General features: G+C 37.3%; 1 protein-coding gene across 1 annotated transcript in view; it reads left to right on the top strand.

Moving 5' to 3' along the window:
• Nucleotides 1-18,704, top strand: part of ANKFN1 (ankyrin-repeat and fibronectin type III domain containing 1) — a 166,515-nt gene that overhangs the window by 94,687 nt on the left and 53,124 nt on the right. Inside the window, 2 exon segments of the mRNA XM_009323793.1 lie at nucleotides 10,690-10,824; nucleotides 18,452-18,653. Coding sequence (XP_009322068.1) covers nucleotides 10,690-10,824; nucleotides 18,452-18,653 — 337 coding nt within the window.

Raw genomic sequence — 18,704 nt, 5'->3', positions numbered from 1 at the left:
AACAAGATGCTGCATATTAAAATCACATTCAATTGTTCATAATAAGTTTTTGGAAAAACTCTGACCAACATTTCTATAGTTAACGGTTTATAACTGTGACTGCATTATTTCTTTGAACTCATATTAGAACTATTTGGAATTCTATGAATCATGTTTTTTTCTATTACATATACTAAAAAGTTAAATTCTGGTATAAATAGAAGAAAATCTAGGCAACCTTTGTGGTGGGCTGGTACATTAAGCTTGTATCTGTGTTTCTTTCACTGTTAGAAAACATAGCTGCTTCACTTGTCTTTTTGTGTGTCGCACAACTTTGTATTCTCCCAGCACAGTTTGTATCTGATATATCAGAGCATTCAATTTTTAGATTGCCTATCAGTTTGCATTTTCAGGAGGCTGGTAGTTAGTCTTGGATTCTCATCCTTCTAAAGAATCATTCTTTAAGGACTGAACTTGTTTGAACATGCTTTTTCAAGCGTCTGGATGTTTTTCAGAAAACAGGAAGCTGTATTTAAACTGTGAGATTGTGATGTAATAATGGGCTCAGTAATCAAACTTTTCTATAATACTGATACTTCAGCTTGTTGCTGAAGTAGAGGTTCACTTCTTAGTGTTAAGCTAGTTTTTAACATAGTCTCATTTAAAGAAAAAGATGGCATCATTCATTAGCCACTAACTTTATTCTATTCTAATTTTATGTAATCTAATCTATGGGTTTTTCTAACACAAGTATCAGTGTAGTGTGTCAGTAATCTTAAAATTCAGTTCCATGGTAATTTCTTGAAAGGGGGGGGGTAAGTCAGATGAGCCAAGCTTGGACAAAATTCCAGCATTTCTGTTAAGCCACGTGATAAGGTATAAACAGGCATAGGAACAATATTAATGTCCAGTTCTAGCTCTGCCACGGGTACACTGAGTAACCATTGGACAAATCGCTCTCCCTACTTTCCTTTTCCTGTTCCATCTATTTGCTCTCCATTGAACTTTCAAGTATTGGTACTTACAACAGTAATTCCAGTACAAAACAACATACATTTTCACACTGACTTCAATACAGAAATGTATCTGAGTTTTCTGATACAATATTGTAAAAGGGATTACTCTATCATTGAATGCTCCTTTTTTTAAAAAATTTAAAATGGAATTTTTGTTTTTTTATGGTTGCTCTTTATCTGTGATTCAAGGTTGAAGTAGTTCTTACTGGCTTGACTTTCCCCCACCCCCCTGTAGTTTAATATTTCTCTCAAGAAAATTCACCTTATTTGTATTGAACAGTGGGCAACAGAGCCATCTGCACCAGCAATTCTAAGAAAGGATCTTATGATTCATGTTTAACACTGCTTCTTATGAAGTGCAGCTGGAATAATCAATTTGACCTTCTGTTTTTCAGCAAATTCATTCGAAAGATGAAGCAAGACAGCAAATTCATCCTGCATACTGATAGTGGGTAATTCTCAAGTTCTTTCTAATTGGGGCCCCTAATTAAAACCAAAATACCTGGTTTTATTATAAAGTACAGGCAATAGAAAAGATCAGGTGCTTCCAAAGCATTAGAGCACAAGATTTACTGTTAGAGGACTGTATGTAATAAGAGATTCTCAGATGGACGATACTTTAATACTTGACAAATATTGGTGATTTAAGCTTCACAATTACCTATCAGCTGTATATTTAATAGATCAGAAGCTGAGGAAAGGAAATTGTAACATACGTAGGACACAGTGAGGTGTCCATATTCATATTAAAACTGATACTGCTGTCTGGGCTTCTTGAACCTTCAACTTGTTCATTAATCTTCAGGACTTCCTTTCTTTTCTTAAAGAAACAGGATGTTCTACCTAAAAAGCTGTCGCTATCAACTTTTAAATTAATATACCATCATCAGAGTAGAAGTGGCTTTGGTTAACAGCATCATAACACATGATTGTAGTCATGTTTTAGGAGATCAACAACATATCACCAAAAGACAGGAAAAATAAGTGCTCAGTTTCTGACCAGGGTATGCATATTTGCCAATACTGCTCAAATCAGTGCAAAATCAAAAACTGATCACAAAGCAAACTTCTTGTTGCAAATTCATGGCTTTATTGCTAGCTGAGTAGCAACACTGGATGTTGTATGGAATCTGTTGCAATAGGGCCTATTTGGAAAAGTAGATAGAGGCCCAGAGGCAGGAGTTTGCCCAGAATGGTATCTTCGAAGAGGTAAATTATATTCTTAGTTGCAATCATTCAAAAGATCTGCTTTGAGTGAAACAGTGCAGAATATGATCTAAAGCATATTATTTACCAATCAGAAAAAAGTCAAAAGAAGTTCAAAAGTATTCATTGGTGTGATAAAACAACACATTTTTGGTTTTGTGGGTATTTTTTTGATGTTACAGTCAAGAAGAGCACCTGAATTAAAACCTGTAGGCATTTTTGCTGTACAAGGGCTCAGGTGTCATATTGATCGGTGATATTTGAAGGGTAATTCTCTTGCCAACACTCAACACCTATAAGATTTCAGTTGGACTCGGTGTTGCCTATAGAAGAGACTCACTGCATTACCATATAAGATACTACTTCTGTGCAGGTTTGTGGATTACTCGTATATGTTATCTATGAAATACATGAATACAGATCATGCCCTTTTTTTTTTTAAAAAGCAGCAAAAAGGTACTCAGTGAGAGGTTTCACATTGTGTGAATTCAGTTAATTTTTCCTTATAGCACCTCATAATTTTTCTGAACAGAGATCATTAATCATTCCAAAGTGTGTAGAAGTTTGTGCGATAGCTGTAAGACCACCAAACTCTGACCCTGGAGGAAATGAATTCCTAAAGGTGAAAAGCAAGTGTTTTCTTAATTAAGCCACCTAAGCTGCCTGGTTTTGCAAATATTTTTTAACTCAATTCAGATGAAGTCAGATTAGCACTTCTAGCTGCAGAGAATGTTGTTTCATTGCACCATGAGTCCTTGTTTTCAAATCGATATTCAATGTTTTAACACAACAGCAAATTATTCTCCCCATCTGTCTCCTGTGACAACTCTAACGAATGTAATATCTGGATGGCGATGTACAAACACTTTCCAAGTACTTCAGTTATAAAAATATAGGTAGTTATTTATAATATGCTGTTGGGGTGTTGGTTTTTTTACTTTTTGAAGTTAATTTTTAATATTCTTTTCAATTTGCTGCATGTAACTGAAACATAAGTGAACCTGTAGATAAAAAAACATTCTTGATACAGTGAACTTGTAGGGTTTGTGAGTTTGGTATCACAAAGGCTTTCCCAGCCAAGGTCTTTGGACTCTAGGACTAACAAGTGTTTTAGTATGAGTTGAAGAACAAAAGGTTCTTTGAAACTTGGCCCAGCTGGAGACTGAACCAGCTCAGAGTGTGACTTAGAGCAGGCCATGCCAGTTGTGCTACCTAGGGTGGATCCGGGCACTTGCCAGAGTGCTGTTGCGTGTTGTAAGCGCCTTCTGCCCCAAGATTAACCAGCATTGTTCTTTCTGATTTAAGGATGAGTGAGAATGAGTAAAGCATGTCCCTGATGGCCTATTAACAACATGGAAGTTCAGAGACTTTTGCGAATGTATCAGGATTTAGCCTATACCACAATCCCTCATGAAGAGGGATTGGGGTTTTTGAGTCCTGAAAGGAATAATAAGTGGCTTGAAGGCTGCATCCCAAGTACTTTGCTAAGTCAGAATTTGAATGTGGGAAATAAAACCAAGAATCTCCTGGTCTGAATCAGATTCTCTTTGACCTGTTGGAAAACAGAGTAATGCTTGCTGCAACCTGCCGTGAGAAGTAGGAATTTATTTCGATTCATTTCTCACCTTTGGTGTTGATTGATGCATTAGTTAGGACATGAGGAAGATGGAGGAATGGAAAGAGAAGCTGTGAACTACATCCATCCAAAAGGTATGTGCTCATTAAAGAGCAATGATCACTTTCTATTCTGCTCTCATTTGTGGTGGTGGAGATGGGACTTGTGACAACAAAGTGAGGACTAGTAATAATGTTTATTATTACTAATAACCGAGAGGCTGACATAACTAATTGAAAGGAAACAGATTCACCATTTTTAGGGCTTATGGAAAGCCATGAGAGGATATTTTCGTGAACTGCTATTCTAACTGCTACATATTTTAAAAGCCTCCACTGCAATAAGAGAGTAATTATTTTTGGGAAAGTATGTTACAGATCTCCTATATTCTGCACAGGAAAGATCTGGTTGCATTTCCTGCATTTTAATTTTACTTTTATTGAAATGTTGGACTTCAGGAAAGAACAATCACATATTTTGAGTTTTGCCACTGATTTTGCTGTGCCTTGTACCCCTTGTAAAGTATACATAATCATATGCCCTTGTCTCTGTAAGTTATAAAAAGGCTTTAACGAAAACTCTTATGTCCATGTACATTGCCTCTGTAGTAAACCTTGGATTTTCATGATTTGAAAGCTATCACAAATGGTAAGCAAAAATGAATATTTAAATGTGCTTTTTAACTCATCTGTAATAGAATTGCACTGGAAGGCCTGGAGTTACTTCACGGCAATCACTTCTGTTTAGGTTTCTGCATTGCTCCTGTGAGACACTGATTTGGAACTCCTCAGTTATTTTTGTTTTAACTAAAATGTAAATGAACAGTCACATCAGACCAAATGATTGCAGCATGAATTCCAGCCTGTGTAAAACTATCATAGCCAGGAAGTGTGATGTTTCTCTATTACAGAGATGACCCCTGGGGCTATTCACAAAAGCTGGTCTAGTGAGACAGATCTCCTTGTGGTTCTTTCTCTGATAATGCAGACAAATAGGCTCTTGTTTTGAATTGTTATCTAGAATAGTCTGTCTCTATCAGGATCTGGAAAAATTATTCTCCCTAGGTAAATGCTAGCCTTTGAAAATAGTCTCCCTACTCCTTGTCCACAGTATCAAAGTTTTCTGAAATGGTACTTTATTCTTGTTTTTTGAAATGCCTGATTTTAATCACTAAAATATTTGCTAAAGAGAAATCACTGCCCTTAAACAGGTTTCTGCCTTATCAAGGCAAACAAGCTGCTCTTTAAGGGATATCTGTTTAGTGAAAGAAACACTGCTTGGGGTTCACAGAATAGTAGGAAGTTGTCCTTCTAGTATCAAAGTTGTTTCTTTGCTCAGTGTGAAAAATAATGACACTTGTTTAGTGCTTTATAATAGATGCTCTTATACATCAAATTTTGAAGAAAAAGGAGATTCACCTTCAGAAATGGCCTTCTATTAGCAAGTACATTGCTAATTACTGTAATCATACAAAAGTTGCAATGACACCTATCTATATATTTATAAGTTCATTTTGGTCTTTTTAATGACCATGTCACAACCTTATAGCTATAGTTTAAAAAAAAAGTTTCTCTGGAATCATGCATGTCTGCCTCTGTTCAGCTTTGTTCCATGCTCAATTTTGGTAAATCCTATTTTTTCTTTTTTCTTTCCTAATCTAGAAATTGCCAGCTATGAAAAGCTCGTTAATTTCTGTTTGTAAAATGTTCTGCTGTAACTTGGATTAAATGCAGTGCAGCTGGGAGTAGTCATGGCCAAACAATACATGGCATAAATTATCTCTATATGGAGTGTCTGACTAGATAGCATAATCAACATGAGACTGACAAAATGACACAGTTGCGCTGTTGTTGCTGACAACTTCATTATTTCGATGATGTTCAGCTGGGTAATTTGTTTCTGAGGAACAGCAATATCTTCAGATATGTCTAATGGCCTGTATGTACTTTTATAAGCTTTCTGAAGATGGATGTGTTTGCACAAGTTTAGATTTTTCCCTAATATGGAGAACAATTGCAGGAACCATTAGCAAAGAGCATTCTGCCCTACGTTGTTTTTGCAATATAGCAGCATTTCTATCAAGCAATGCTGGTGAGCACCTCTTGATACCTATGTGGATCACTTAGGGTAACAGCAGCTGCTCTTTGATTCCTTGTTTCAAACACTAATGGCTTTAAGGATCTGATTAACTTCTTATACTAAGGCATTTCTGTTTACCTTAACTTACACTCAAAATGATGCCAAATGATTAAGTAGTGTTTTGTGGCTCAAACACTCCAGGCCTGATTCTGTTCCACTGCAGCCAGGGATTATTATTCTCAGGAATTTTCCAATTTAAAAGGCTAGGGAAAAAAAATGCCACTTAGTCAAAAACAAACTGTACAAAAAACATGCTATTTTTAAAGAATTCTGACCAAACAGTTCTAGTTTCCTGCCAGTTCATCTAAAACCGTACTCTGAAATATAAGCCACCAGGGTCCACAGCTCCAAGGCACTGCTGCCATACAGGCTGCCACGAAGCTGCAGAGCTCCCGGCCTCCGCGACCCTTCCTGTGGAAGTGGGAGTCTGCAAGCCCCAGGCGCTGGTGTATCTGCCAGCTTCAGCCCCGCAGCAGAGCCTGGGTGTGTTGAAATCCAGGTTGTACTGAGAGGACTGTAGATTAGGAACCACCACTAAGGCAGGAAGCCTGGAGGAGCTGGGGCTGCCAAGCTCAGTTTCTTTTAGTTGCTGACATCACAGGTGTCTCAAATATTTCAAAACACTTGGGAAAATTATTTCAGTGGGAAATTTTCTAAACTTAGTCTAAACACAATTATTTTTTTCTTCACTCACAATTTCAGAATTTCTTGAGTTTGATCATGTCTATGACTGATGAACTGGGAAATATTTGTGTTTTTTATGAATATACTGAATAGTTCTGTGTCTCTGTGGATAATAGGTTATTTGCTATGGATTTGGATCAAGAACACTGGCTAAAGGAACAAGTGAAACAGTAAGACTCAGATCAATGTCCTTGAGGAAACACAAGAAACCAGGGAATATGACAGAGAACTTACAAATTGGCAAAAGGGTATGTGTGAAAGATGATAGGTAAACAAGGAGCCAGAGAGGCAGAAATTGCCAAAACCAAAGTTGGAATTTACTACAGTAGCTTATATGTATAAAAGTTTGCGAGACAGAATAGGTATGGGGACAAAGAAAGATACACTTTTATAGGCTTGCTTGCGTTTTTTGGTTTTGTTGTTTTAACCTTTCCCACTGTATACCTTTGGCTGTATGAAAAAAACACCCAATATCTTGTTTCAAGGAGCAGAGGCAGTTTAACCACCTTTCTAGTCATGGATTTCCAAAATGAGAGAGCATACAGATGCCAGACAGAGTTGGCCTGACTATGTTACTTTAGGAGGGAGGCTGGAGATCCTGTTCCCAGGTATTTGACCTGCCTGGCTACATTGCCTGACCCTGGCCGCGACTGTACGGGACATCAGATCTGACTTTTGAGCAGTATTTGTTCTTTTAGGGGGATTCTGAACAGTAAAATACAGCTTTGGCTCTAATGATGATGACAGCTTTGCCATCGACTGATTAGGAAGTAAAGTCAGGCTCCATGTGATGTTTTCAAATTCCAAATGTTTGAGTGAGTTTCTTTGCTCCAAACTTCCCACCCAGTTTCCAGACTATTGGCCTATCAAGCATTTTTCACAAACTCAGTGTATGCATAGTGCCAAAACACAAGGCGACATGAAACATAGGAACGTTAGTTTCTGTATATGGAGGACGTGCTTGCTACTGAAATGCCATCTGCAATTAAGTGTTGGACACTGTGTACTTGGGACAACGTAATACCTGTGTGTGGCTGCTGCTCCATGGACCACAGCAGGCTTTTGAAGAACTGGGTGAATACTGCCACCTATTGATTGACGAAAAGAAAATGAATGACTCCCAGCTACCCTGAGATTTTATACAGGGTAGTTTTGTGAGCTTCTCATCCCAGAAATGTTACTGGTGTCCAGAAGAAACAAACAGAATTTGAATGGAATTAATGGCCAATACAATGTGCTGCTTGGCTGCTAAAAATATCTGTGGTGTATAAAGCTGAGAACAATACAGGGTAAATGTTTTGGTAAATGTGTCAGTTAATCAGCCAACTTGGGTGGCCTCTTTAAACGAAATGTACTGCTAAACATACATCTTCATAAAAATGTGCAGCTTTAGCAATAGTAATAATAATAGCAGCTTGTGGAATCGGCTCATGATGTGTACTGCAGGTAGGTAAACCTTTAGAGTGATCAAACATGGAATGAAAATCTGTCGCAATAGGTTGAGTAAGTAGTATAAGTACAGCAAACAAAATAGTCTGTTCAACTAAGTATGAAATATAGGCAAGTGAAATAATAAATGGCTGACATCTTTGAGCCATCTAATGGAATCATCAAAGGCTAAGAACACACAAGCTTCTGTACAGGATCAACTAACGGATCTGCTTACATGTGTTTTATCATGATAACCCAGGTTTTTGTTTTCTGTAGGTCTTTTTAGTCTTCTCCATTTCCAGAAATAGATGTAAGTGCCTCTAGCAGGTATTTACACACATTCATGCATCATTTTTAGTTTGTTTTTTATCATTTGGTTAATTTATGATTACTTCTCTTACCTTACTGTTGTTTTATGTCTTCTGGCTTTTGAACAGCTTAATAATGAATGAACTTAAATTCATATGACAGGAAGATTAGAAATATGTTTACTTGATATCAACAAACTAATTGCCTTCATAGAACTAGCTTGGGCAAGAAAACATCTTGTCTTTTACTATTCTACTAAATAATGTTTGGGTAGCAATAGAGAAGTACTAAGGATTATGAAAATTGGAATGGTGACTGCAAAAGGTCTACTTTCCACCAAGCTGAAGGGAGAAAGCAAAGGAGAGAAGGGGGAGAAATTGCTAGAAAATGTTTAAGAATAGACTAGTTTCAGTAAACTCACTTTAGCTTTTTCCTCTGAAAACAGCTGGAAATTGAGAATTCCCTCATAAGTGAGTTCCATAGATGGTGTCTATACAGACCAAAAAAACTTAATCAGGGATTTTGACTCAGAAGAATCATCCCTATTCAGCACAGTGCTGAAAATGGAATTTTTATGCTTACATTTAATTTTAACTAATTTAGACATTCCCGATTTTCAGCATGCTTTTTTCCAGATAGTATCCCAGTGTTAGAGAGGTATTCAGTGGTTTTCAAAAGATTTCCAATCTTCCTCCTGTTGGCAAGGAGCAGTGACCTCAGTCAGCTGTCCTGTAGCCTTCTGACTAATGATCCTTAGAAGCAGCAGAACAAAAGAGGGAATCCTATACACGTATAGCCTGTGATTTTCACGGTATAGGAGAAGGAATGTTGTGCATAGCATATTGTCGTAGCACTTTGTAATTCTCTGCTGCAGCAAAGCATGCAGGTAGTTGCATTTGATATTCTTGTTATGTCTTTGAAATATGTACATAAGCATGTTTACATACACACCTATATGCACAATGCATGCATATACATATATAAAACGTCTTAAAAATGGCTTGGTCCATATCCAGATTGACTTTAAAAGTATAGACTAAGTTCAAGTCCCATGGCATACAAATGTCAGGCCCAGGACTAGATTTTAGCTTCAGCTACTTTGGCAAAAGGACACTATTTGCTGAGGGGTACTGAGGTCCAGTGTTCTGAACTGAGTTTTGAAGGGTGGGAGAATCAGACTGGTCACCAGCTTTTAGAAGGTTTCCAAACATTTTCCAAAAATCAAGCATCATGTCTGAATAAAGCCAGTGAAATCTTTTCAGCAGATTATAATAGTAGCTGTGGTATCCCTTTAAAAACAATATCTACAGAAAAGGTATTTTTTATTAATGATCATTGGCTACGACAGACCCAGGAATTAGGGTGTCTTAATTTTTTTCTATTGCCAGATGTTGCACAGGAGTGTTCTGTTTACATGACTTTAACCCAGTGGACTGTCCAGGAAGGATAATGATTTTCTAGATTGTTGTTTATCACCTACACTATTTTTCGAATTCTAAGGCTGCATATGGTTATCCCATATTCTGACTTTGTAACATCTCTGTGGGTTTCTGTGGGATTCAGCATTTGCATTTTCTGCCCTATAGTAAAAAAAACTATATTTTGAAATATCACCATTCTACTATTTTGGAAGCTCTTAACGCAGACATTACAAGATCTGTTTTAGCTGAAATGTAGGCATCAATAAAATGCTTTTTATTCATTTAATAATCTTTTTTAAGCGTAACCTGTTCAGGCTGGGAGCTTTCAAATGATCTTGCAGATGTCCCATAGCCATGGATATGGTTGCTGCTTTTGTTGCTATGATTGCAGACAGCTGTAGTGATAGCTTGCTTGAAGAAAGAAGAAACAATACATCACATGCAACATGCACTAGTGGACTGATTGTAGGACTGTGATTCGTTTTTTTCCCCTTTTATTGGTTTAACATAAAACCAACTGCTTTAAGATGGCTACATTAATGTCTTTTTGCTCATACTTCATGGCAAATTAATTGCAATCGCAGTTTTGTTTACTCTGGCAGTAATTATTTTTTTCTACTTGCACACTGTGCTGCTGATCGGTTTTAAGGGATACAACAAGCTAAAGGCATGCAGAAGTCATGGCATCTTGACTACGGAGGCAAGAGCTTTATATATTAGTCATTCCTATAGTGCACAGGTAACTAGTATAGAGTTAAGGCACCAAACATTTTACCTGTGATACAACACTATTTGCTTTAAATACTGTTTTGCTCTGAGATCTTATCAGTGATCTTGGACTTCAGTAATTGCTAGTAATAAGCTTTTTCATATCTGATCATTCATGCAGTATAAGGAAGAGGTTTACTCATTCTGCCCAGAGGCTGAACCAGCAGAGACAGCAAAGCCAATGTGATTCATTGAATGAAGACAGTGGACAATTACCAGCAATTTGTTCACGTTTTGCCTTGGATAGCCTAAGTTGGTAAGTCTAATTTAACTCTTTAATGCATATATTCTTAACTATTAGTTTCAAGTGTAAAATTGTTTCAGAAACATATTTAAGAACCCGTATAGTGTTGAGTGGTTTCTTGGCTGTTGTGTTTTCCTAAAATCTGAAGTTAATGCTTTTACAGCTATGCTGTGTCCTACTAGTGCACCTGTCTATACAGTGCAGCATATATGTGCCACATACAACAGACAGTGATCTATAATTTCGATTTTTTCTCTCTCTGCAATATGTTTTTAAAAGGACATGAATATTAGGTCAGTATTTGCTAATAAAAAAAAGCTTTTATAAGGGTAACTAATTTGTATTCATTTTTATTTGAATTTGACTTTTAAAGCACTCTGCTGTTGGGGAATAAAATGGTTACTTCAGCATTTAGAAGCGCAAGTAGAAATCCAATTACAAAGAGTAAGCTACAGTATGTACGTGCAGCATGAAACGTGTGTTGGAAGACTTCAATCATGGGTTTGGTACATGCTATAGCAGGGTGATAGTCACACAAACGAGACTGCTTTGGTGGTTATTTCCAGGGTAGTGCAGTAACTGTTTTCCCCAGAGATTCAGGTTATTTGTTACTGGAACCACTGTCATAAGACTTCTGTTTTGTGTTTTTTTTTAATTCTTGGAAATGCAGACTACTGTTAACTATGACTAGTTTATAAGGGGAGCTGCTGTTGTTATTCTGTCTAGTTCTGCCTTTTACTGAGAAACCTTGTAACATGCTGCTTGTTGTAGTTCTTGACTTGCTGTGAGAATGCTAGTTAGTCAGATCACATGGGGCTACTTCGAACCTTATTGAGATGTCCTTATTTCATTCTGACCTATGCTAGGTATGTGCAGAGGCTTCCATGGGTCAAAATCTTAAATAGGTCACTTCTGGACATCACCTGTTTCTAAACTGTTAGTCTTTGATATACTGTTAACAGTTTTAGTTGTGACAATGATATATCTTCAGGTTAAGTGCATTTCAGTTGGGGGATTCGTTATTTCAACCAAGACAATGCCCATTTCAGGGTTGTACCTGATCGGTGAGGTGAGGACATGGTTGTAAAAAACCTAAAATGAATGACTTAAAGGAGCCTAAAACTGCTCTTACAAAATAGTTCATGTCTGTAAAAATAAAATGCCAACATCCAATAAAAAACAGTAAGTTTTCAATTAGAGTCATGTGAATTGAGATGCCTTTGTTTTCCTTATTTCTTATTATACTTTTTACCCATGATTTTGCCTGATCTCATTTCCATTGCTCTCCTGGGAGTCACTTCTACAGCCTAATAAGATCACACTTCCAGAAAGTTTTCTAGAATATGCAGCTTACCTTCACCTTTTTTCATTTCATACCTTGTATGTGACATGTTAAGTATGACATAATCTTCAGTAGCGTTTTGCATCTTACTGTTTCAGTACACTGGTAAAAAATGCAGTTCATTTGCATTTTATTATTCCAGCTATTGCTTTATTGTCCCGCGTTTATTCCATGCGCTATTTCAGGATATTGATGGTTAGTATACAGGAAACATCTATGTTTCAGGTCACTTGTGATGCACTGATTCTGTGTGGATAGCAAAGATGCTGTCTGTTTTATTGTTGAATAGCTGCAATTTTTACAGTGTTTACTTAGTTTCTCTATAGACTCACCTGCTCTTGACTTTAAAGAAACTTTCATGAGATTATAAAAGATTCTGTCCTCTTTTTACACTAATGTTGTCTTGGGCATCTGCTCTGGCTGTGTACTGAAAAAGCTTCCACGTGTAATACGGACACCCTATTGTTACTGTCCTTGGAAGTCATTGTTCAGACGGTTAGTAACATGCTATTTTCTTCTGAATGTATAAATCCTGTTTCATTGACTAGATTGAGGTGGGAAGGACTCCAGCAACCCCCAGGAATTGTAATAGCTGGAGTCAAACTATGTTTAGATACAGTCAATATGAACAGTAACCCATGCCATGGGGAACAGGCCTGGGCGAGCAGACTTGGTATTAAACTGCTGCTAGGCTTTTCTGGGTTGGAGACATAGGCTAGCAGCCTAATGATACCTGAATTTGCTTTGGTCCTGAGACTACACCAGCACCCTAGAGTGCTGTAATATATTTAGTGAACCTAGTTTCTTTTTACAGCGTACATACTGAAATAGAGAGAACTGACCTGCAAACTGTCTGAGTTTTGAATGTGTATTGGGAGATGTGTGACTAGAAGACCTCTACCAAACCCTCAGATTTTCTGGAAAACTGTTCAAAAACTGAGAGGTGCTTCTCCTTTACTTGCTCAGGTTAATATCTTCTCATAAAAGAAAATGTTGCTGTCAAGCTGTTCTCTGTAAAAAGTTGGGATTCTGAAAATAACTTCTCTACTTCTCAAGAAAAGCTTGAATTTGACTTTCAAGACATTCTGTGAAAGACATCTGGGCAACTGAGTTTAAGGAGATGGATACAAATACACCTCCTGCATTAGTGAAGGCTGGAGAAGAGATTGGTTATTTTAGGAGTTAGGCTGGCAAAATTCCTTTTTCAGTAATTATTTTAATCCTCAAGAGTATTGTCATAATACTAATTCTATGAACTAGAAGCACTACAGCTTCTATAAGCATATAGACTTTAAATAAACGACTCTTCACATCAACAACAAAAATCTCCAGCCAAGATCAGCTCTTCTGGTTGTCCTCTCCACAGATAACTTAGGGACTTGAACTCAACAAGCCGGTAGTTTGGTCTAGTGAGATGGAGGGAGGACTCTATCAACCTAGGGAGGACTGATAAAGGCAAAAGCCATGTTAGCTTTAATAACAGGTATTCTTGTTAGGATTTCTCGTACCTATTGTGGTATTATTAAAACCAACTAAGTAGATATGCCTAATTTAGTTAATGTAAACTTACTAAATGTCTACATAGCTTCTCAGTAAGTTTCCATATTGGCATACAGGCTTAATGAAGCTTGGAATCTCTCCATAATGTAATATTGTGCCACTCAGAGGTGCTGAGCCTGTTGCTTGTCATATAAAAAAATATAATTCCGAAGCAAACACAGTGGAGTACGCTGAACTACCTTTAAATTAAGTATTGGATGGGTCTACTCTTCTTTTTTTGTCCTCATCTTGATGATGTTTAGGTTTGTGTGGTAAATGCAAATTGTTCTCTCTCATTAGTTTACTACTAACTGTGTGGTATTTGGTGTTCAATGACTGTACTCTTAGAATCAAATGACTTTGGGAAATTGAAACTTCCTTTACAAACATGCCTATGACATTTATTGGCCTATTTTTATCCGCAATTTGTGACTGATTCTTAACCCATACTTTATTGATGAAAGGAAGAAATTCTTGAAAATGGAGGTAAGAAGAGAAATTTGTGGGATAATCTGTAGCTCTATATACTAATAAAAACTGTGGAAGTGTTACTCTGAGAATTAAATTATTATTAATTATTATATTTGGTAAATTGCTGAGTTTCTTTAAAATACTAATAACATGGAACAGTGGAAGATGGGTCATCAGCTTTGGGGGTAATCGGCTATTTCTTAAGCTTATTTTTAATATATATCTGAAAACCAACTGAACTACTGAAGCTATGCTAAACACAGATGTGAATGAAATCTTTTGACCATCTTAAAGAATTTTATTTCATGTTTATACTCCCAAATGGTTCCACAGATGCATCTGTAAAACAAAAAGCTATCTTCTAAGTCTGTCCAATATTAAAACTCAACACTTACCAGCAACTTCCATAGAGTAAAGCCTAACCCACACTGATTCCAGCACACAGTTCCAAATAATTCTGGCGTGTCTGGAACACTTGTGAGTTGGCATCGGTGATCATAATTTTAGTGTTATGCTCTAGTTTGACATTAACAAGCAACTTCTCATGACAGAGACTTTGATTAAACATATTTTGCTATGTTCCTTGGTTTCCACTCAGCCTTTCTATCTAGTCTACGCAAGCTTGCTGTTCGGGGCAGAGGATAAAATGCTTCATTTGAAGAGACAGTGATTTCAGTTAGTCCTTGTAGGCACTGCTGAAATGCATGTAATAATTAAAAGGCAGGATCAATTGCTTGTGTGAGCCTCACTCTACCTTTTTTCCATAAGCTCAGAGAAAAGCAGTCCAAAATCATTGTAGTATGGTCAGTCCCCGAGTCCCAGAGAGCTTGTTTCTTATCATATCCACTCTTACACACTAGTTTCAGGGATGCAGCTCACATAATTCCCTTCTTCTGACTGCACACACTGTAGTTCTAACTTAACAAAGTCTTCTCATAACATATGACAATTATGATGACTCTGTCTCTCTTCATTCAGAGACTTGGTCTCTCTTCAATACCCCATGAGCTTGGAGAATATGTGAGATTACTTGTAATCAGATACTTTTGTGCTCAGGATGTCTGCTTCACCACAACTTACAAATGTGAAAGATGTAGACAGCTTATGAGACTTGGGTGGTGTCTTTAATCTTAGACCAATTCATGCCAAAGAGCAGCCTCAAGAGCAGGGCGAATGTTTAATAGAGAGTGCTTTTATGATTGTAAATAATTATTAGTCTGGTCCTGCGCAGTCTGACTTGCTTAGATGCAGGGTGAGCATGTGAACACAGAATTACAGGATTTGTGTATCATAGTACAAGGAATCTAAAGCTTTTTTCCAGGAAAAGATAGTCTGAAAGGGTAGCCAGATTTACTATTATGACTGTGAGATCTTCTAGAGAGACATCCTGTCTTATAAATGTGTACACACTCTTGGCAGGGAAAAAGGAAATGTGGAGAAATTGTGCTTTTTCGTCACCTCTTCACTTACAGAAATCTCTGGGATAGCTTCCTGTGCTTGCAGTTGGGTCAAATCTGATTCTTAGTTTCCCTTCAGAAAGGTAAAACTATTCCCACATAAAGTATTTCTAGAGTTAAATATTAATTCAATTTTTCCTAATGTGGAAAAATGACTGTAATCTTAGAGCATAGAAAGTATTGTTTAATTATGAGATAATATGGAAAACCTATTAGGCTAGGCAGTCTTAGAGAGAGGAGGCAGTCCCTCTTGGAAGAGTTTGTAGTCTAAATCGACTGGGCAAACACAGAGCAGGATAAAGTTATACAATATATAGACAAAACCAGTCCCTGTCCAACTTCCATAGAGTAAAGCCTCCCCCACACTGATTCCAGCACACAGTTCCCAATAATTCTGGCGTGTCTGGACAACTTGTGAGTTGGCATCGGTGATCATAATTTTAGTGTTATGCTCTAGTTTGACATTAACAAGCAACTTCTCATGACAGAGACTTTGATTAAACATATTTTGCTATGTTCCTTGCTTTCCACTCAGCCTTTCTATCTAGTCTACGCAAGCTTGCTGTTCGGGGCAGAGGATAAAATGCTTCATTTGAAGAGACAGTGATTTCAGTTAGTCCTTGTAGGCACTGCTGAAATGCATGTAATAATTAAAAGGCAGGATCAATTGCTTGTGTGAGCCTCACTCTACCTTTTTTCCATAAGCTCAGAGAAAAGCAGTCCAAAATCATTGTAGTATGGTCAGTCCCCGAGTCCCAGAGAGCTTGTTTCTTATCATATCCACTCTTACACACTAGTTTCAGGGATGCAGCTCACATAATTCCCTTCTTCTGACTGCACACACTGTAGTTCTAACTTAACAAAGTCTTCTCATAACATATGACAATTATGATGACTCTGTCTCTCTTCATTCAGAGACTTGGTCTCTCTTCAATACCCCATGAGCTTGGAGAATATGTGAGATTACTTGTAATCAGATACTTTTGTGCTCAGGATGTCTGCTTCACCACAACTTACAAATGTGAAAGATGTAGACAGCTTATGAGACTTGGGTGGTGTCTTTAATCTTAGACCAATTCATGCCAAAGAGCAGCCTCAAGAGCAGGGCGAATGTTTAATAGAGAGTGCTTTTATGATTGTAAATAATTATTAGTCTGGTCCTGCAGTCTGACTTGCTTAGATGCAGGCTGAGACCATGAGAACAGAAAGTTACAGGATTTGTATCATAGTACAAGGAATCTAAAGCTTATTTCCAGGAAAAGATAGTCTGAAAGGGTAGCCAGATTTACTATTATGACTGTGAGATCTTCTAGAGAGACATCCTGTCTTATAAATGTGTACACGCTCTTGGCAGGGAAAAAGGAAATATGGAGAAATTGTGCTTTTTCGTCACCTCTTCACTTACAGAAATCTCTGGGATAGCTTCCTGTGCTTGCAGTTGGGTCAAATCTGATTCTTAGTTTCCCTTCAGAAAGGTAAAACTATTCCCACATAAAGTATTTCTAGAGTTAAATATTAATTCAATTTTTCCTAATGTGGAAAAATGACTGTAATCTTAGAGCATAGAAAGTATTGTTTAATTATGAGATAATATGGAAAACCTATTAGGCTAGGCAGTCTTAGAGAGAGGAGGCAGTCCCTCTTGGAAGAGTTTGTAGTCTAAATCGACTGGGCAAACACAGAGCAGGATAAAGTTATACAATATATAGACAAAACCAGTCCCTGTCCACTAACTGAGGGAAGAAACTACTCAGTATGAAAACTGTAAACAGCAACCATTAGAATCACAGATTATTTTAACTGTAAAACATAGAGTGTAAGGTTTTTGTTTGCAATAACCCGGACACTAGCTGGCCGTAAGTAGTTTAAACTAAAAATGCACATATGCCTCATTATGCTTACAACAGAGCCTAAATAGGTTTTCTGTTTCAGCTGTTACTTGCTAAAACATAATGCCTTAGGAGTCCTGGTCACAGAGCAGGTTCCCTCCCTTGCCAAATGTTCCTCAAAACTCTAACAAAAAACATTCTCTGTAGCAATGGACTTTCATTTGGCTAACATGTCAGCATTTGATGCAAATTAAATGTAAGTTCATGCATTATTTCTGTAGTAGCTTGTGATGGGTTCAGAGATGAAAAAGTATTTGAATCCAGCCATACTTCCTGAGTGAGAAATACTGCTTTGAGTCTCTAGAGAAAGATAATCCACCCACCCAACTGAAAACCTCACATGCTTTTGGAGCACACGGTTTGCTAGCAGATAGTAATGTGGGAAATAAAGCACGTCTTGCCACAGTTGTGCTTGTGTCAACCTTAAGTCACTTGACCAGTTAAACTCAGTCCTGCACCATGTTCTGTAATCAGTTAGATTTCTTTCCTCTCAATTGCTTCAGTTTTGTTTTAAGAAACCATTGTACTGACAAAATGCAGATTATGTACGTTATCCAAATTGTGTAGTAACATTTACATTTGGGTGACATTTTTCTGACACTTGTATTACCAGAACTCACTCTGTCAAAAGGCCATTTCCTTCATTAAACAAAAGCCCTTCTCCTTATACAAATTAGCAAATAGTTCTGAAGTGGTCTGTTTTATTTTTCCATCTTTAATTCTCCCTCCCCATAGGTATTCATGGGACTAATTCCATAGAGAGCAATTTGCCATTTAAAAAGCCCAAAAACATGCTTCTGAGTGTTCAAAAACTGTGTGTGAAAGTGATTTTTGCCACAGAAGTCTTGCGATGTACAATGTACAATATTCCAATGATACAGTTCTGATCAATGATGTTAGTGTAGCAAAGCCTTGTTAAACAGCTGTTGTTTTTCTTCTAGAAACTACTAGCTGAAAATGACACAGCAAATGCATAACTTAAGTCTCCTCCAGACTAAAAAGAACAGCGTGCCATCCTCTCCAAATGCTGCAAAGCGGTTATATAGGAACCTGTCAGAGAAGCTTAAGGGGAGTCATACATCCTTTGACGAAGCATATTTCAGAGCTCGATCTGACCGGCTCAGTCTCCGTAAGACCTCAACGGTAATTACTTGATATTTATCAAATTGCCAATTTACTGTCCTATTAATCTCT

The sequence above is a fragment of the Pygoscelis adeliae genome, unplaced genomic scaffold (assembly GCF_000699105.1).
Source record: "Pygoscelis adeliae isolate BGI_AS28 unplaced genomic scaffold, ASM69910v1 Scaffold75, whole genome shotgun sequence".
Classification (NCBI taxonomy): Eukaryota; Metazoa; Chordata; class Aves; order Sphenisciformes; family Spheniscidae; genus Pygoscelis; species Pygoscelis adeliae.
Note: the sequence above shows the minus strand (reverse complement) of the source record. Positions and strands in the feature narration are given on the sequence as shown.